Source organism: Cydia splendana, chromosome 1 (assembly GCF_910591565.1).
Source record: "Cydia splendana chromosome 1, ilCydSple1.2, whole genome shotgun sequence".
Classification (NCBI taxonomy): Eukaryota; Metazoa; Arthropoda; class Insecta; order Lepidoptera; family Tortricidae; genus Cydia; species Cydia splendana.
This window is the reverse complement of record NC_085960.1, coordinates 23,580,950-23,602,512: the sequence shown is the minus strand read 5'-3', so window position 1 is coordinate 23,602,512 and position 21,563 is coordinate 23,580,950. Positions and strand designations below refer to the sequence as shown.

Genomic DNA, 21,563 nt, shown 5'->3' with positions numbered 1-21,563 from the left:
GGAACTATGAAATGTACTTATTCATAGAATATTTGTTGGTATAATTATCGCCATTTTCTTATGTCTACACGTCTTACATATGATATAGTGATAAATCGGAAGCGGTTTGAGCTAATATAACTCAAAACAAGAAATTAGGCTCTATAGTCCTTCGCATCTAGGAACAAATAATTTTACACCGCCTATCGCCTGTATGACCCTATATTGTATCTAACAAAAAATATACCTATAAGTTTTATTATTTTAATAACATATCTTCCATGATTATCCGTTAAATATCAGACATTATACACTGAAAAGTCGGCTCAAATTAAAAACAAATGTTAGCTGGCTGGTGGCCTAATGCAAGCATTGCATGCACTTAACAAGCCAGTTAACGCGGCGCCGACGTAACCAAAGTTGATCAATACAGGTGGTACATTAACAAACCCATTCCCCATATAATTAAAATAATCATTTACGGCGTTCAATAGAATAGCTTCAGGAAATTAAATGTTTCATGGATTTGTTGTATATCTGCTTATTGAAAGCGCGAGCATGGATATTAACAACTACTTTGTAGTTTTGTCAGCTTCTAGTGCAAGTACATGACTGTTACGTACCTATTTGAAACTGGTGATAATAAAATAAAGTATAAAACGTCTTGATAACGATACCAAAGAAATGTGAATGAAACATTAAATATATTGTCTAGGAATAAAGCTGAGGCAGGAAGCTTCTTTATACATACATCGTAATTGTGTCGTGGTTGGTTGTGATGATAATATTTGATCATGCGCTAAAACTATATACATGTGACTAACTGACGTTGCTGTAAAGGTTTGCAATTAGCCAGTTTAGTAGGTACACATGTATGACGTGCCTCGTAATTAGTAGGTAATATAATACAAAAGTTAGATATTACAAACGTTTCGCGACGGCTCACAAGTTTACTTTTAACGAAAGCTGAAACCAAATGAAGTGATTCTTTCCACAGTAAAGTTACAGTTTAAAATTTTGAGATAAAATATTCATGCTATGCTAAATGGTGAAGTAACTGCTGCATCTGGCTTCGGCAGAACTCCCGATTTTCACTGGGATAGCTCAGTTGGATATTAACTACTACTTTGTAGTTTTGTCCGTTTCTAATGCAAATGTATTTAATTTAGAATGTAAATTTATAGAAATCGTTTAAATAAGTAATAAGTCATTTAAGTTCATTATTATGATGAACCATATTAGGGATTTGAGTGACTTACTTAATATCAGTAGGAAGGATAATGGCTGTTTCAAATCATTACAAAAACTGGACATAATCGCGTATATTTGAGTTTTAAAATGATCTCTGACAACGAAAGGAAACGTTAAAATAGTTTTAATTCATCTAAATAAATTTAAAAATTATTTGCCTTCGCATGCAATTAGTTTCATAATTTTCTAGGAAATCCGGTAAGTATACTCACTTAAATTATTAAAAAAAGGAAACCCTTACTCCTAAGCATAATGTAATGAATACAAAACTTTACAATAAGATTCATTATATTTCGTTTGTATTGGAAACAATAAGTCCGTTCAGTGAGTATGAAGCACAATGCAGAGCAAACCCTGAATGCCCTATTATTTGCAGGCACAAATCTTACGGCCTTGCTACCCTTGTTCTGGATTTGATGTTCGGAACTAATAGAGCACAAGGCATAGCTAAGAGCCATGACAAAACTATTATGTTTTAATCATAAATATCTGGAAGACCGAGCTTGCTCGGAAAACACTAAAACTCAAAAATGCGCGTTTTCCCAGAGATAAGACCTAGCTAGAAACCCCCCATATAGCAAATTTCATCGAAATCGTTAGAGCCGTTTCCGAGATCCTCGAAATATATATATATAAATAAATATACAAGAATTGCTCGTTTAAAGGTATTGGATAGATTGTAGCCGAACCAACACGAGCTTTGGTTGAATTTTGCAAAAGCTGTCGAGTTAGAAATAAGGCTTAAGTGTGGTAAAACTTTAAAATAAATATAATTTGCATAATAAATGCATGCTGTGGTTTTGACAGTTTAATTAAAAAAATATTTTTTACAGATTTAAATTACCAACCTACCTTTACCTACCTACCTTACTTCACCTCTTTAGCACGTATGATGCGTTTCAAGGAATAAAATTGTTTTTTTACGTATGATATCGAGAACCAGTTAATTTGAATGATTTTTAGGGTTCTGTACCTAAAAAGGAAACGGAACCCTTTTAGGATCACTTCGCTGTCCGTCTGTCTTTCTGTCAAGAACCTTACTTCGGGAACGCGATGAAGCTTCATTGAGATGAAGTTAAAACCATTAATATATACTTATGTAAGTCTACGTCCCTTGAAGTAGTAAAAAAAATCAAGCTTCTAAGTTAACGTAAATAAGGTACGACCGTTGATGCCGCAAAAAAAGTATATTTCGACTCTCTATACTATATTAAAATTATTTTTAACGGGTCACTCACGTATTATTAAGTCGAATAGCTATTCGAAATGCTTCGATCCAATTTGCGATAAAATCTCTATACTAAGTATTTAGAAAACGATACATTTGTAATTATTTAATTGTATGGATGACCAAATCTTTTTGTACCTAATTTTTTTTACACTTTTAATAATATGTACCTACAAATTCGTATGGAACTCTCGGTGGGCGAGTCCGACTCGCACTCGTCCGGTTTGTGACTTCGAATTCTCTTAACTGCGTTTCGCATGTTACGCAAACTGCATGGTGGTGGTTGCAATACCACCCCAGTGCAAGTGCAATCATTGAGTTAGGTTAGCACAAAGAAGTTAATATAATTATAGTAACTGTGTTATTCATTCTGTTCATTTCTGTATACCTACATTAATTAAGACTTCCGAATACCTTGTTGGTGGTTACTTGTGACGTACTTGTACAGAAGTTACAATTAATACGAGTAGGTCAATAGAAAGTTAAAGTATATAAATAGGTTCATTTGAACAGTTTTACCAAGAAATTACTCTACGCATACGTCCTTGCCAGCACTAAAATTGTAAATTTGAGAAGAATGGAACAAAGAGACGTTGCCAAGATATATATTATAGAGTAATAGGGAACAGTCTCCGCAAACACTTGATTTGTGATTTATGTTTCGGGTTGTTACATTTAACCGCTTTAATGGAATTTATTTTGTCGGATCGACTTAAGTAGCCAATATATTATGATCCAGGAATAATAGACCTAAATATAATCTGAGAAGCATTATATCTATTAATATTGCTTAATTATCATGATTATTAATCGAAAGATACCCAGGAAGTGTTTTATGTAACGCCGTAAATAACTTTTGAGAATGCCAGTAAAAAAGTAGCAGTGAATAATATGGTATTTTTTTTGCTAATTATGTAGCAGTTTATTTTTTTGTAATTTAGTTAATTATACTATAAAGTAAAAATATAAAATAAAATAATATCGATAAATATGAAATAGTTTGAGTTTTCCCATTTGTGTTGCAGTGTACTTTGTAACTTTTTGTACAGTACAATTTGATAATATTTGTTGACCGTTTTCTACAATGCCACAAATGAAGTTCCAGTTTCATAACTTTTTTTATGCTTTTAAGAACATCATCTAACGAATAAGCTATTCCAATAAACTGGAATTTGTCTTGGGTAGTTAGGAAGTCTCTCCAATCTAACCTCTGACAGAGGTTTTTCTATGGAAGACAAATCTCTGTAAAAATGGCAAATATACAAAAGTAGAAATTCCATGAAACTACCACAAAGTGAAGGCAAATAAAAAAAGTTTTATATAGAACGAAAAATAATTTGATAATGCATTAATTCGCTTATCAAACTTTTACAAAAAACGATGTGTATGAGTAATACCTTATAATTTCCTTCAAAAGACACTGTTCAAAAAGTGTCATGAGAGATGTAATATAAAACGCGTAAACTCTAATTCACCCTTTTGTATTAAATACGAGTGTATTTAATTGTAAAGAATAGTATCTACAGATCACTATAGAAATGAACTGCTTACAAATTATTACAAAATAAAATGAAAAATCCACATAATGTGCTGCTACTTTTTTCCGGATCACTCCTTAAATAAAATAAAACCTTTAAAAAAAGATAACGACCGAAATAAAATATTATCCCTTTTATAGGTATGTGCCAGCAACTGATATGTTTGAAGTCGGTGCCTAGAAGCGTTTAATTATTATGAAAAATAATATATTTTGTGAATTTTCATTACAAATTCACATTCAATCAGTTCGAAGTGGAAAAAAACTCAATTTAAAAGACTATTTATTTGCTGTGCTCGCGAAATCTAGGTTTTAAAGACAAAGGTATTAATTAATTAATTCAATATATTTTAGCTTACCTACTGTGAAGTTTTTAATAAGAGAATTAACTGTTGGCCAAATAAAGTATTTTTTAGATATAGTGCACTATAGTGTACCTAAAACCCCTTTTAAATAAAAAAAATACTAACTTTTTAAATAGATTCGTAACGGCAGTAATATCATCCGATATCTTACCTCGAACGAAATGAAGACAACCGTTGTTAGCATTTGTACTTCAATAAATTTATGGATGAAGTGCGAGTGCTGAAGCAAAGTCTCAGCTATACAAATATTACTCGACTGGGAAAGCGACATACTTTGCAACTACATTCGCGTTCCCCGTCTAGTCACCGTGGGTAATCCTCATGGGAAAATAAGTTAACGCGCCAGCTGACACATGCGTCTACTCAATATTTTACAAGTGATTCCGAACGTCCTGAAACTACGAGGTACATCCACAAACTTTTAAAAATGACCCACGCCTCTTATTTTTTTCTTTCGAACCCATCACAAATAAGTTAGATAGTTTTAGATCGGGGACCCCTCGATAAAGTGTCATAATTTAGGTGAAATATTGTTTTTGTGGCAAGGGAACATATTTTATTATATTTGTGGCTTCTGAATAAGTTATAGGTAGATTTTTCCATTCGGCGGCGCCCCTTGCCAAATTTAAGTTGGACCTGTTGATAACTCAGTTTCGCGTGTTTTTGTCTTAATATAGGACCAACGTATAAGTATACAAGGACACTCAGTTACGTGATTTATGTTTGTGTATCTTATTTTGACAATACAACGTGTTTCAATACACGTTGTTTCATAAATATTTACATACTTAAATAAATTTAAAACCCAAATTAATACTCAACGGCTTGAGTTCAGTCTTTGAATATCGGTCGCCAATCGAACAATACATACAAGAGTTTACCTACCTAATTTCATTACTCATGAATGAAAGAAAACAGTAACTCACACCGACAAATCCTACATAACATAACAATACATTTTGTGTAACGAAGTAGTAGGCTAAAAAGGACATGTCATGAATGTCATTATTATGCATCTTTAAAATAGGTAGTTACTAATTACAAGTCAGTGAATTAATTGGGTAGTAAAAATAGAATATAACTCTGAAATATAATATTCGTCTGTAGGCGTACAACATCTCAATATTCGATGAGGACCGTATGAATAGAAGTGAGGGCAAACGAGAACAGTCAAGCCAAACTTTTCTCTTTGGGCGAAAGTTTGTGATGTGAACAGAAACCCGGGGCGGTCCCGCGGGACCTCGCACATGCATGTTTAATGGCGTCCTAGAAAGGTCAAGAGTCCGACTGTGTAGAGGTAGTGAATACATTATAAACTCGAGGGCGTGCTCGACGGACAGGCGTGCCGTGGCAGCCTCCTTTCCAACTCCGCGAACGCTACTAACACGCCGTGGACAGGTAGTTTGTAGCTGTCTCTCAAACAAATTAATTGTGTCTTAGTTTTGAGTGGTAACGAGGGAGCAACTGTGAACAAACTTTGGAAGGTACAGAGCATAAATGTTAGCTCTGTCGACTTCAAATATTTCGGCGTGAAATAGCATATTTTTGATACGACGTTGACTGAAGATTAATACGATGGTCCTCCGTTAAATTGAAAACTTTGGCGCTCTCCGAAGCAATAAATCTGTTTCATGTTGGAAAAGATACTGCTGTCAACACTAACTGCAATCTCAGTTGGGTAAGTAATTACATTTTGGTCTTGACTATTTAAAAAGTTTCATCATTTTTCTTTCACCCGTTAAGAGGCAAGGGGAACCATCCCCGTGCACCTAAATAACTATAAGAGTTGTGGATTTCGAAGGCTTATTTTTAATATCGAGGCGTGGTATTTATGCGAATATAGCAATATCATAGTATTTTTCACATGGCTTGGGTACGGTGGCAGCTGTCATCTCAATACATATTTTGCATATTTTGCGTTCTAAGGTTATAAGTAAATCATATGAAGATGACAGCTGTTACCGTATCCAAGCTATTTATATGAAAAACACTATAGTATGTAGAGGGAATTACAGAAATACATACCTTTTGGCGAATTTATATGCAGCGCACTTTTAAAAAGGCTCTCTTCGTCGTGCCAGTCGAGGTTTCTTCTTAAAGTAGCTCCACACATGGCCGACAACACCAATAACAGAGTAAGCATGAATATTCTGCTCTTAGTTTCACTTTTGTGCCAACTCCGGGTCAAAGCACCAGCTCCTAGGCCAAGTAATAAACAGAATCCAACACTTGGTATATACAATACTCGTTCCGCAACCACAAATCCGACGTAGAATAGGAGATTGCTGGCCGGAATAAACGGCAGAGCCATTAATGCTATAGACATGAGCATGGCCACTTGAGGGCTGCGATAAACCTGTCTATGCACAGGCTGCACCTTCGTCTTATTGTGTTCCATCGGACACACGCAGGCGGAGTGATGCATCATTGTGTTGTTGTTATTGATGGCCCGGCATGCACTGGTGTGTTCTTCCGTCAACGCATGCTTACAGCCGTTGCAAGGGCACAATTGCCGCTTAACCGAGTTTTCTTTGTGAGGTGCATGGTAATTCTTTCTGTCTATAGGTTCCTGTCTATTGTACTGTTTGCAGTTGTAATTCCATTTGTGCTTATTTTTACAATTTTGTTTCTTATAATACTTTGCTTCTTTATAAGAATTTTCTTGACGTTTCTTAAATTCTGTGACTATCGCCCGCCAGGTTACTTTAGAGATAATTGCGTAGAAAATTATGGTAGAAATATTTCGTTGATCAAAAAGGGTCGTTATTCGTGGTATGGCGTCCATAGACCAATCAAAACTGAGGTGAAATGGGTATAAAAGGAGGAAGAAGTTGAACACTGGAAGATAGGCGAATGTGTATGTCCTGGTGAGGAACGAAGGATCGCGAGAGGCTGGGTTATCGGCGGTGGCGAAAGCCGTAGGCGCCCCTGTCAGCCGCAGCCGCCAGTACAGTAAGGCCACTCCCCCCATCCCCAGTGCGCACACGCTCCGCCATCGTTGCTGAAACAAACAAAAAAATACTTTTAATAAATATTTTTTCACGTATGTAAATAGGTAAGTTATAATTTTACAAATTTTATAATAAAGGAAAGTTTCACGGTCTTGGACAAGATTCCAATTCGAGCACTTCCAAGTTTTTAAATTGTCTGATTGATTTTCCATTAAAGTGTATTTATTGTATTTTTATAACTGTTTAACATTATAATCCTCAAACTTAGTGTCATTATAAATAAACATACAGGAAATTTCTAATACCACCAACACAACATTCTGTACTTTTATGACACGAATCAAATTTATAAAAAAAGCATATGCAACTGTAAACGACTTGAGAACTGAGGTTCGCAATACAATTTTGACTATTCATCACAACACGCTATTAAAAGTTACTCAAAATGAGCTCCTTAAAAGAATAAACTTATGTAACCGACAACAGGGGGGCCCCTGTTTTTCGAACAACTGATAAGTTAGGATACATAATATGTTTTTTCCTGTTAAATTGAAATAAGTTTCGATTTTATGTTTTTCCTTTTATTTTATTTACCATGTTTTAGTACAGTGATTCGATCCTTATGTTTGTCCTTATTGATTCGACTGAATTTGACTTATTGGACAGAATACATTTTTTTTGTATTTGCTGTGTACCTACGACACTGCACTGGCTGCACACTTATACTCAAAATTTTCATTCATTAAGTCAAGTAACTAACATATTTATCTAAAAATATTTTTAGCCTTTCAGTTCTCTTTTGAACTACAGTCGTGTTTTTCATTTTTAATGTACGATGTATTTTGTGCAATAAAGAGGCAATTAAAAAATAAGAAAAATCGGTCAACTGTTTATAGGAATTAAGGAAAAATTTAAAGTCTAAAAAAAATTAAGGTAGGTTACTCTCGGAGTGAGAGTCCACATTGCAGATTTTTTTGGTACCTACATAAGCACTAGGGAAGATTGTTCCCTCAATTCACGTCATAAAAAATATACTCCTACAAAATGTTTCCTAACTTCTGGCCGCGAAAATTTTGCTCAAACCAAAACTTGATTGATCACCACTCTGCAGGAATTCATTAATATCTGTCAAAGAAATTGCTGCAATGTTTCGGAATTATGGTAATTTTTTACAACCTTTCAATAAACACGATCATATGAAAACGCGTCTTTAAATCTTCGAGGAGACATATTACCTACTCTTAAAATTTTGGTAAAGTGTCATTTATAAATAATTAACTACCTATGTGAGTATTCATTTATTTTATTGTCTATAAACGTTGTTTTGTTGTTTTAATATATAAAAACCGTTTGACTGAGTACCTAGTAAAGAATGGTACACAGCATAAGTTGAGGAAAGATTCCCGTGATCAGTGCCCTCTGTCAATAATTCTGACAAGGTAGAAAATAAGAAAAAATATTTTCCTCTATAACAGTTCCGTACTTAGCGACAAATGGCAAGGTACGAGTATCTCTAAGATGTTGTTATCTGTTTCATGCGTAGCTTATTGTCATTAGAGATATTATTAGGTCGAGGAAAAAGTTTATAGGTGTGCAATAAATAGGTATAAACTCTTTGGTTGGACTGTTTGTATCTGGCGGATTTTAAAATAACTCTTACACTCAGCAAAAATTGAGAGAGCCTGGTTGTGAAGACTTAATTATTCCGCCATGTAGTCGACCTTGCACCCTCATATTTCCACCGGTTTCAGTCTCTTGGAATTTTTTTAGGGCCAAGTTAACACTACGACAGGACTGTCAAAACTACTTGTCGCAGTTTTATGAGCGGAAGTCAAACCTACAAAATGGCCAGGTCAAGAGCACCCTAAACCGGCGAGCGTGTATGAGGAATGTTATGAAAGTGAAGGAAGCGAAAGAGGTATGTCAGGATCGTAGCAAGTAGAAATTCGTGGTCTCTGCCTACCCCTCCGGGAAATAGGCGTGATTATATGTTATGTGTATAATTTTATTCATAGGTAAATTGGAGAGCAATTATGTTAAATTGTACCTAAGCCGTAGGTAAATTGTAGTAAAATACGAGTAACAGCGCTAAAAGATGTGACTGAGCTCAATGTATTCGATGACAATATTGAGAATAGAGTGAAGTGTATGGTCATAACAAAGACTATTACTACTACATAGGTACTACGATGTGGGGTTATTCATACTTTATCTAAGAATAGAATTACGAGTAAGATAGAACAAACGTATCTACGAGTTCCGAAATTTTAGTAAATCCTAACCATTACAATAGGATTATAAGTGTTATTAGATATTCGTATCTAACAGGTGTAACTTTACGTGTTATAATTATCTGAATAAAATTTAATTAAACAACTAGTTTGTTGGTGGTTTATCCTAAGTGTAGGAATACAGATATTAATGAACCAACAGCTCTACCGTTAGCAGTCTGAGCTAGAAGATGTAATTTTAGGGTATGTAGGAGTTTTGAGAGAAGAAATAAAACAGCTATCAAGTGGACTCTTGTGTTTTCTTTCCTTTATTACATCCCTAGGTATTATGTAACCAGCCGGGTACATTTTCATAGGTTTACAGGTTACATAATTGCCCTTTCCATCTATAGGTACTATACATATAAAGTATACGGTTATGAGGAACTACAACAAAAAATCGGACAAGTGCTAGTCGGACTCGCCCACCGAGGGTTCCGTACTTTTTAGTATTTGTTGTTATAGCGGCAACAGAAATACATCATCTGTGAAAATTTCAACTGTCTAGCTATCACGGTTCGTAAGATACAGCCTGGTGACAGACGGACGGACGGACGGATGGACAGCGGAGTCTTAGTAATAGGGTCCCGTTTTACCCTTTGGGTACGGAACCCTAAAAAGACTTGTCTCAAAGTATACTTATTCGTTCACTGTTGTAATTTATTGGTTTCCTGCTGTCTGAAAGAGATCACTTTTTAGCGATAAGACCGCCTGTTGCTACCTAGTTGTAATTTTTCTTCTTTTCTATATTCTCTTTTTCATTATGTGGTGCACCATAAAGAATTGTATAATTATTATAATTATACATATTATTATACTTACCTAACTGTAATAATTTTGTGCGTATAATTGCGTATTTATACATGCATGTGCTCTAGGCAAAATACGAGTTTAATTAATAACTTAGTGATATGAGATATAACAGTTACCATGAGTGGTGTAATATCATCTGAGAAGTGTAATAATGTTAATCCTCAATGAAGGCGCACGATAAAATTGATTTACAGCCGCGTGGAAACGTCCCTTTAGATTATTAAATTACCAGAAGCACCTACTGTCAACCCCTACTCTAAATACGTATATAATGATTCATACGAAAACACGATTAGTTATTACAATCTATTTAAAGTGGCGTTATTATGAAAGTTTGTAGGATTATTTAGTGTAGGGTTTCGATAGCGAGTCGGAAGGTGCTGGCTTGTTAGTTGGGGAAGCTCGTGGAAAAGATTTATGAAGGTACCGCGTCCCCTACCCGGTGTAGCCCAGGGGAAACCCTCAGAACTAACGACGCCGGTTCGGATTTCCAGCACAATTTACGCCACCATCGGCCTCGTAGGTGGTAAGCGCTCTCCGCGCAACTTGACGGGCGAAATTAGTTCAATCGGAGCAGGGAAACTGAATTATAGATGATCCTTTTCTCACTTTTGGGAATTGGGATGAGTTCTTCTCGAACAAAGATTAATTGTTGTTCAATCTGTTTATCAAAGTTGTAGCTTAATACAACAACTACAATTATGTTCAGTATAACCAAATAGATATTGATTGTAATAGAGAATTAAAGTCTAAGTAAAAATCGTGCCCACTAGTTTGACTACTGAGTCGAAACTGCAACAAAGATTTGTGGTCACTAAGTAAATTGACAATCGACTACTTTTGACCGCCAGGGTTATCGAACAATGTAAGGAGCCGTACAGCGCCCTCTTCATCACCTGATAAATTTGTCTTAGACTTTACACACAATCAATCAAGTACGTGACCAAGTTGATAGAAAAACACTTTACATATAACTTTTATCATAATTTTACCAGATGTCATAACATCCAGTCCTTATTTTCAAAGAACTGCAACATTAATAACAGAGTTTGATTATGAACCGAATGAATAACACCTAGTCACCGTATATACACATAAATAATATATGTTTACAAATTTAGCTGAGACACGCTAATAAGTTGACGAAGCCACGCTTTGCGAAGCGTCTATTACCACTCTGAGAGACAAAAGGTCACTACTACTATGAATAACCTCGACAAAATAAGATTAAAAACCAAAGTTGTATTACACATTATATAATTAATATATTTTAACTTAATATACCTTACATTTACATTTGTCAAAATAAACGGTATCGATATATTCAACATTAAGACGTAAAACTTTACGCATTTTGTTTATATGGAAATCGTTTATGTTTTTAAACGAATGGTGCTTTGTCCTTTTACTCGTATACACCCTTTTATTTCACAACCACCTAGATTTTGCGATGCGGTACCTATGCAATTTTCAATCAGTATTCGCCTCTAATTTGTCACTACTATTCCTGGAAAAGTAAAAACACAAAGAGGGAAACTAACTATACATAGAAAATAAAAGTGATTTAAATGGAAAGGTATAAGTCGTCATTAAGATGTTTTATAAAAATATTAATTTACTTTTACTGCTTGCTTTAATTAAATATGAAAATGAAAGCCAGACTTTATAAAATTTAGTTTTACATTAGGTATTTTCTTGTTTGTTTGTTGTCATTAATTTCTCTAGATTTAACTGTAGCTTAATTATATGACGTTGTATGTTCTGACTGTATATTAATAAAAGAGATACGCGCAAACAATATAACGCTAATAAGATACCTACTAATATGAGCAGCTCAGGTTCATTTAGGAATCCCACGCTGTGCTCAAGGACTATTGCGCTAGCAGCAACTTGAAGTCAAAGCAAATAACTTAATGAAATAAGCGAGCGAGCTTGGCCTAGACGTCAGAGGGGCGCTTATCTGGAAAATTTACTGGCTGGCTGACATTACCATCCTCGCCTCGTAAATGCCGGCTCATTTGCCAGTCCTTTTGAAAAAAGCTGCGGCTTTAAGCAACGAATCTGCATCGCTTTTCAGTGTCATAAGGCACGACACTCTAAAGACCAAACACACTAAACCCGCTGCTCTCAAAGTAAATATAAATAAACAAACTGTCTGAAGTGTCTGATGTAAGCACGCTGTTTTTTTCATATACCTAAACTTATCATTATCAGTTTAATAACATTAAAGCTATACAATTTGTAGTTAATAATTAATAGTCATTATTTTCTTCCATTAGATTTTCATTAAGTACCTACCTATTTCATTTCATCCAATCACCGCACTAGTTGTGTGTGCTCAGAGCATAAAAAGGTCAACCACGGCGTTGCATGAACAAGAGATTTCCTTTGGCAGGATGGTTTAAGGACCCAAGGATGGATTTAAGAAGTGGAGCCACCCAGATTTTTGTTGCAGGTGGGGGGTGGGGGGGTTTTTAAGCGTCTGCGACGTCTGAGGTTAATAATTCTTTAAGTTTAGGTTCTAAGTCAAGTTTAGTATCATTTTCAACTAAATCAAAGATGTAGACATAGATTTCATCCAAATCGGTTCAGCGTTTATTGATTTCCCATACAATCCTACACCTTACCTTTCATTTTTAAGGGATTTTTTTGGAAAAAACTATCCTATGATCTTCCCCGGGACTCAAACTACCTCTATACCAAATTTTATCTAAATCGGTTCAGCGGTTATTGAATCCCCATACAAATTTCCACCTCCCTTTTTACACCCTTTAGGGATTATTTTTGACATTAAAAGTATCCTATGTTCTTCCCTGGGACTGAAACCATCTCTATACCAAATTTCAACTAAATTGGTTCAGCAGTTTAAACGTGAAGAGGAATAAAAAAAAGTTTTTTTTTTTCATATTTTATGTGTTTTTACTTCGGAATGATGCCGGAATGATATCATAAATGAATTCGGCATCCCCGATTTATACGAAAACGATACCAAACTTGGCCTAGTAACTAAAATGATATAGATATCAAGATAAAGTTGAGAGCCCCCGCCCCCTAAAAATTTACATCAAAAATCTCGGTGGCTCCACTTCTTAAATCCATCCTTGGGTCTTAAGGACCAATCCTGCCAAAGGAAATCCTTTGTTCATGCAACGCCGTCGTTTAGGGCTTCCACCCTCGACTACACTGTCAATAGTAAAGTTATACTTAATAGTATAACGTTTGCAATTTACAGAAAGAGGAACGAAATCCCTCTAGTTAGTGTGCCATACTATCATTATTTATTAATTCGGGCGCCTGGCAGCTGTTCAGCGGTGGGTGTGAGAGGTGTCAAATAAATTGAAGGTGTACAATTTATAGAGCTCTGAGTTTGGTGTGATATAATAGCTAATTATGTATTTAATTCGAATATAACATTGCCAGGCGTTTTAGTTGGGGGAAATGTAATGCCAGGTGACGTCCAAGATGCGCGAAAAAGTGCCAAGTCATCTCATTTACTGGGTCAAATTTTATCGTGTTTCGTTACCCAAAGGGTGAAAATTCGGTCCCCTCTATAAATTGCACACCTTCAATTGTTTTTACAACCTCTTTGTTGCCCAACCACTGTCACACCCACCGTTGAATAGCTGCCAGGCGCCCGGATTAATTAATAATGATAGTAGGGCACACTAACTAGTGGGATTTCGTTGCTCTATAAATTGCAAACCTATTTCCGTAGTTAGCTCTTAGACCATTACTGATAATGTATGTTGTGAGTTAGGGACAAATATAAAAGATTATTCCAAAGTATTGCGACTCGTAAGTCTCTTGTAAAGCAACGGCTACTGGCCTTTTCACACCATTCGGCCTTTCCATCAAAAGAACGTCGTTATTTTTTTATATTTATGTTCCGTAAACAGGGGTTACTTTGATTCTTGGGGGTAACATTGATCATCGATTTTTAAACTATAATCGAATAAAGTAAGAGAAAACGAAACGGAGAGTGCGATGCGAGCGAAACGCAGTTGTAAAAATCGTTGACGAAAGCAACTAATAAACAAGTCAATGCTTACTTTGTTTTCCTAGTTAACAATTCAACTAGTATTTAGCGTTTTGTTGAAGCTAAAACTGTCAACGAGCCACCACTCAGTTCCGGCAGCAATATCATCGATTCACATAAGAGTATAATGTCTAATTCGGCTATAACAAAATCTAAAGCAAATCCTTCTGATTTTATATTTTGTTTATTCGTAAGTACCGACAACAAATTAAAACCAACGTCGGAATGACTCAAGAAATTCCTCACATGTTACATTTATTTAGTAAATTTGTTTATGCTAACCCCAGGCTACGAATGTAATCAAACGTGTCTTAGATTAAAGTGAAAAACTTTCTGGAATCATTTCAGCAACCTAATCTAAAAAGGTATCGGTAAGAATTACCTTCCACCGCTGACGTTTACCCACGAGTTGAAATGTAGCGAGAACGTTAGCAATTTCCGTGAGCTAATGCATTGTCACGTTATGCCGTTTATCGGTTACGCTACATTCGTGGCTTGTATTTAGCTAGGCTTTATCTAAATACTTTTAGAACTACATATTTCCTTTTGTTGCCTTAAAAATATAACTATAACAGAATTAGGTTATACCTAGAGCAAATAAATACCGGAACATTGCTCGTTCGTATTCAAGAATTAAATACATATGTGGATTATTTTATTACAGGCAAACAATAGATGTGGAATATATTGATCTGTATAATATAAACACATTGTAAGCACATATTATAATTAATTATGAACATCACCTACGAGTGCAATGTTTTATATTTATTTAACATCTATATTATATGTACAGACAGCAAAAACCCAGTATCGGGGCCGCACATTATGTTCAATTTGTAAAATTACGGTAATTTGTGGGGTAAACCAGTAAAAGCTTTCAAAGACGAAATAAGTCAGAAATAAAAATGTAGCCAGCGAGATACCTTAGCCATAAACTCATAAAGTCACCGAGGTGGGCGATGGAGGCGAGGGGTCCATTAACTTTAATGCCCTCATAACTACATGACGAAATCTCTGGAACAGGAAAAAGCTTTTTTAATTCCGACTACCACATTACCAGAGACAAAGACACGTACATTGTTTTTGTAACCTTAACTAAGGCATCCCATTTAAAAAAAAACAACGGGTTGCACTCCGGGAGTGTCGGCAGAAGTGAAAAGTCAATGACATTGTAACAGTTACATTGTACAGTTAGTTGCGTATTACGTCTAACGTCAAAATATGAATAACGGCGCCATCTAGTGCAAAATATCTGCAGCACTATGTATAATTGAGGTTAACGCCATCTAGCGTTATTTCGTCGCATTACTTGAACTCCCTAAGCACATCACTGTTAGTACTCAAGTTATATTAGTACCAGATAGAGGGATCACTAGATGGCATTTAAATCACGTAACGTTCGTTACGTGTCCGTCACACGTGATGTCACGTCTTACGTCTTACGCTCTCGCGAGTTTAAATTTTTTTCCCCATCACAAAAAGTGCACAGCGCCGCTAAAGAAGTTTTCACTTCAAAAATGTTATAACCCACGGTAATATAATATAATAGGACTTTACCTGATAGTTACATGAAAAAAAAAACCGGGCAAGTGCGAGTCGGACTCGCGCACGAAGGGTTCCGTACCATAATGCAAAAAAAAAAACAAAAAAAAGCAAAAAAAAAAACGGTCACCCATCCAAGTACTGACCACTCCCGACGTTGCTTAACTTTGGTCAAAAATCACGTTTGTTGTATGGGAGCCCCATTTAAATCTTTATTTTATTCTGTTTTTAGTATTTGTTGTTATAGCGGCAACAGAAATACATCATCTGTGAAAATTTCAACTGTCTAGCTATCACGGTTCGTGAGATACAGCCTGGTGACAGACGGACGGACGGACGGACGGACGGACGGACGGACGGACGGACGGACGGACGGACGGACGGACGGACGGACAGCGAAGTCTTAGTAATAGGGTCCCGTTTTACCCTTTGGGTACGGAACCCTAAAAAGGTCATCCTCGTGGTCTAGGTATGTGATGAGGCGTCTAATAAGGCGGATAAGGCGTCACAGGAACAGCAAAAGAATCACGCATACCGCGAGGTGGACAACCGTCACCAATCACATTTTAGGATTTCTTTTAGTTAGGACTTTTATAGCAGACAAAATGATCGAAAATATGTTAAAGTATATAATATATAATAATAATAAAAACGATATAAGGTTTACTCGGGTAATTCCGAATGTCGAAAACTGTCGGATAATTCCGAAAGAGACTTTTATTATGATGGAATTAAGGGTGATTTTCATCTGAATTTCGGAATTATCCGACATTCGGTAATACCCGAATACACCTTAGTGTGAGTTCTTTTAACGGCAAATCGGCTAACTAATCTGCGCAACCTATTTTGTATTTGAAAGGTGTATTTAGTGTAATCTCATAGAAATATCAAGTATAGGTATACAAAGTAGATATTTTTCCTGGTATATTTATTATAATGTCAATGTTAAGGTACCTAAGCTTGCCTTTAGGCCAACAAACGAAGGAAAAACGGGGGAAATAATATGTGTATAAACGTATTTTGGCATAGTTGTAGGGAATGGTGTATTAAACAAGATATTAAAAGTACCGGAGGGTGGGAGTGAAGCTAACGGGTAGGGCGGAGTTTAAAGGTCCCTTTTTATAGTTTTTCGTAAATAATTCGTAAACGGTAGCCCGTATTATGTCCGTTTTGACTCTGTCAGTGACTCATGGTACGGGTACTAAACTACCTATGATTGAAAACCAATTTAGATGAAACCTTCAAATTCTTATAGTTATAACCCGGTTTGTAAATGGTGCTATTCGAGGCACGTATTTTCAGCGGCAAATAATATTATGAGAGAATTCGTGTCTGCCGGGAACGAAAGTTTATCGGTCTTGCCGCGTGTAGGTATAGATATTTATGGATTGCTGTGCTGTCAGCCGACTCAATCATTCTTCACGTCTCAGCTTTTGACAGCAACACGTACGTCAAATGTCGTAATATTACAATATTTATGTTTTTCCATGTAGTCACTTACATTATTAATTATGGTAATTATAAAGTTTCATGTAACGAAAAAAAAAAATATTTTAGACCTATGGAATTATAACTTTGTGAAATGATAGATGGAGGTCTCTCAAAGAAAGGTAAAAAACATTTGAACTAATTACTAATGTATAGAACCGGCACAGAGAACCAGTATTTTGCGCCATGAGTTGATGTTGTTTTGACATCAATGCATAGATAAGCGAAGTAAGAATCTAGCGACCTAAACGCATAAGCGCCATGAATTTTACGGCGCTTACGACGTTTTGGTCACGTGGTACAGGTTGTGATTGCAGCAATTTCATTGTTGGGATGTCTTCTCTAAAGTAATAATAACTCAATGGTAAAAAAACAATCAATGGTAAATGGTAAAATGGTAAGCTTCAAGATCAAGTCAGGAATGTCGAGATCCGTCGCCGCACCAAGGTGCATGACGTGGGTTTCGTCATTACCAAACTAAAATGGAATTGGGCGGGACATATTGCTAGGCAGAGTGATGGCAGGTGGACTAAAATGTTAACAGAATGGTGGCCGCTTTCAAATGAAAGAAGCGCCTGGCGTCCGTTGGCTCGTTGGGTGGACGACATCCGGAAAATTGCGGGTCACTTCTGGATGAGATTAGCTCAGGACCGGGACAAGTGGCGTACTAGAAGAGAGGCCTATGCTCAGTAGTGGGCGATAAAGGGCTGATATGATGATGATGATGAATGATAAATAACAAGGTAGGTATTTAGGATTGAAAATCATACTGCTTTGCTAACTTATCTTACATCATAGTCACGCCGACACCCGTAAATCTGTTGACACTCGTAAATTTGTTTTATCGTGTGTTTAAAGTGCATAACATTTCTTAGCAGGTACTTTTTCATAACAACGATGTATTTAAGTTTTTTGATTGCAATACCCGCTTGCACTTTTAACAAATGCTACATTCGGCATATTAAGTCCCTTCAATGGTCTGCTCGGCAAATAAAGGCACACCAGTATTTACCGTGACAGTCAACGTCAACAGTCTGCTCGCTTTGTACCGACTTGGAAAGTAAACAAGGGTATTCCGCAATGTCTCGAGAACATCGCGGACACTTCAATTAAACCCTACGCATTCTATGAGAAATGGTCAAGCTAAAATATTACTACAGATTGTGTAAGATGTGGAAAGCAGGATAAGAAAAAAGTAGAAATCAATAACTAAGTACCCACAGAAGATGTAGAAAAACTATTTTAGTGGCCTTAATATAACAATTTAGGTATAAGTAGTCAACATTTTAGTTACCTAAGTGGTTCTGAGTTGTCCATGAAATCTTAACAAATAGTAACTTATTTTTTATGTAAATCCACTTAAATGTGTTGAAGGAAAAATAATTAAACGAAAGGTACCTAACGACTTATTTTGTTGTGCGTTATTTACGACAAGAAGGAGCCTTTAAATTGAAAGCAGTTCATTTATTATATATATTCTATAAATGTTATACAGTATACACTATTAAATGCAGATAATAAACTTGAAAATATCTTGATAATATGAAGATAGAGACAATAATTTGACTCAAAGCTGTAATGGCCGACAAAACATTAGTAAGTACTTTACAACCTGACGTAGCAACGCACGAGTTCGTGTGTAGCAGTCATAAAATTATAACAAATTTACAGGAAAACTTGAAAAGTAGCTGTTTATAAATTAATCACCGTATTGCAGGCACGGGACAGCTTCGAAAGAAACCCGATAACAGTATAATTATATTGCAAATGGCCTCGATAACGTATACAGCATGTTTTTTTATGAGAAGAACCTTATACGAGTAGCGTTTTTTTATTTACTCATTTCGCTGAATTTTTTACTTATATTATAATAAACCTCTAAAACCGTCTAATGATTTCAACACAAACCCTGGCCTTACGTTAAGTACCGAGAGTAAGTACCTAAGTAAAAAGCTTTTCAAAGCTTACTAAAATAAAATGAATTATCGTATATGATTGTTTAGTGGTTGATTTTATGTAAGTAAGCTTTGAAAAGCTTCTTACTTACTTACTATCGGTGCTTAACGTACCGAGAGGCCAGGGTTTGTATTTAAATCATTACTTAGATTGTTTTAGAGATTTTTTATAATATAAATAAACATTTTGCGAAATGAGTAAATAAAGAACCGCTTCTTGTATAAGGTTCTTCTCATAAAAAAGCATGTTGTATACGTCATCGAGGCCATTTGTAAGACAATTATACTGTTATCGGGTTTCTATCGCAGCTGTCCTGTGCCTGCAATATACTGTTGCGCCATTACTGCGGTGGCCTAAACGCGGGCGTGATAAAATGAGTGACTGCTGGAATTAAAACGTTCATTAAATCCGTCACTAATTTTGTCAAGGAAATTGACAGTGACAGTACCCGCGTCAAGGCCGCAGCATTAGGGTAACATTCATTCATGGGTAATATGCATTCCTGACCGCAGCTGCACTACTAGTACGAACGCGTCGGTGTTATTGTCAATTTCCATAGTAAAATGAAAGGTAGTGCTGCTGTCGTTGGAAATGGACTGTGTGTCGTATCAATAATGCAGCTGCAGTTGCCATTTAAATGTCACTCTAAGTTTTTCCTTTGACTTTCTGAAAATAAAAGGAGAAACGAGCCAGGCCGCGTAGCCAACATGTCAATCGCTTCATAGCGATCGAAACGCAACTGTCACTGTCGTACTAATAATTATCATGGTATAATAATATACTCCGCCTGGTACTCCATTCCGAGATTCGCGTATGACCTAACTGACACGCGCCTACGTCATCATGCTGTTTACAGGTTCTCAAACTTTGAAATGTGGGAGAATTTTAACCAACGGTGAAAATTATTTTAACGGCATTAATTTTAAGTTATTCATGTAGAAACATAGTAAAATAAAACAAATCTAATGTATTAAATTAAACTTTATTTATCTATACAAGACAAACGTTTAAAAAACTAATTCACAGTTACACATTAATTACCAAGCTTACGACGTGAAAAGTTTGGAAAACACTGCGACTGCTGACACTGAGCGAGAAGGAAATAACAATTAACACGCGTTCGACAAGGATGACGGTCAGGGCATGAAGTTATCTAGATCCGAATTGTCAAATGTGCACAGCGCTATCCTGTGTTGCCAGTAGTATAAACAGAATTACCCGAAAGTCTGAAATTTCTTTCGTGAATCGGAAGATATTGCTAACGAGTAATTAAAAATGACGTGTTATTGTAAAATTTAAGCTAAAATACATATAAATGAAAATTTTAAAATTATAAAGAAATATTTTAACTTATTAACCATAGGTATAATGTACCCATGTAACATGTTATGTTGAAATAAAGTGGCAATGTTATTGTGACGTAGGCCCGTGTCACTCTGGGAATGGAAGACCATGTTTTATTAGACCATGATAATTATGAAAGAGTGATAGAGAGACACAAAGCGTTTCGTTGTCGAAGTGATAGCGATTGTCACCTTGGCTAGGCCGGCTGGCACGTTATAAACCTGCGACCACGAGCCTGTTTTCACCTTGTGAGTTGCTAGGCACCTAGTCTGTACCTAACAACTCGTGATATTAAAGGTTTACTATTTTATTATTTTTATTTATATATTGGGCTCCCGTCTTCGGAGGTCATGCCAAAACACTAACTAAACAGGAATAAAGCCATACATCGCGAACATGAATCTCCAAGTGATTATTTTACACATAATGTATATTACGTAATATGCCCTAAGACTGTTCTGTTTCAAGAACGGAGTAACATGCAACATGTCTGGATTTACCCAGCAAATCATAATTGTCACGTAACTGAAAGCCTTCAATTATTACCAAATTGCTTTTATAACAGAGATAAAACTTCGAAAACAGCGTCTGGATTGTGCTGAAACAGTACGGGTAAACGCCGAACACATATTATTTTTTATTTCATATTCGGACTTTACCCATAAAGCTTGGGTAATCCTATGTAACCCCGGGTAAACCTGAGTTTACTTAATATTCTAGCATTACCCGTAACATGGGTATACTTAATTTAAGTAAACTTACATAAGTTTACCTGGGTATACCCAGTATTACCCAAGCCT

The 21,563-nt window shown here is 35.9% G+C and overlaps 1 protein-coding gene across 1 annotated transcript in view; it reads right to left on the bottom strand.

Moving 5' to 3' along the window:
• Nucleotides 1-21,563, bottom strand: part of LOC134796972 (protein O-mannosyl-transferase TMTC2) — a 120,303-nt gene that overhangs the window by 59,330 nt on the left and 39,410 nt on the right. The window contains exon 3 of the mRNA XM_063769168.1: nucleotides 6,386-7,361. Coding sequence (XP_063625238.1) covers nucleotides 6,386-7,361 — 976 coding nt within the window. The remainder of the gene's footprint in view (nucleotides 1-6,385; nucleotides 7,362-21,563) is intronic.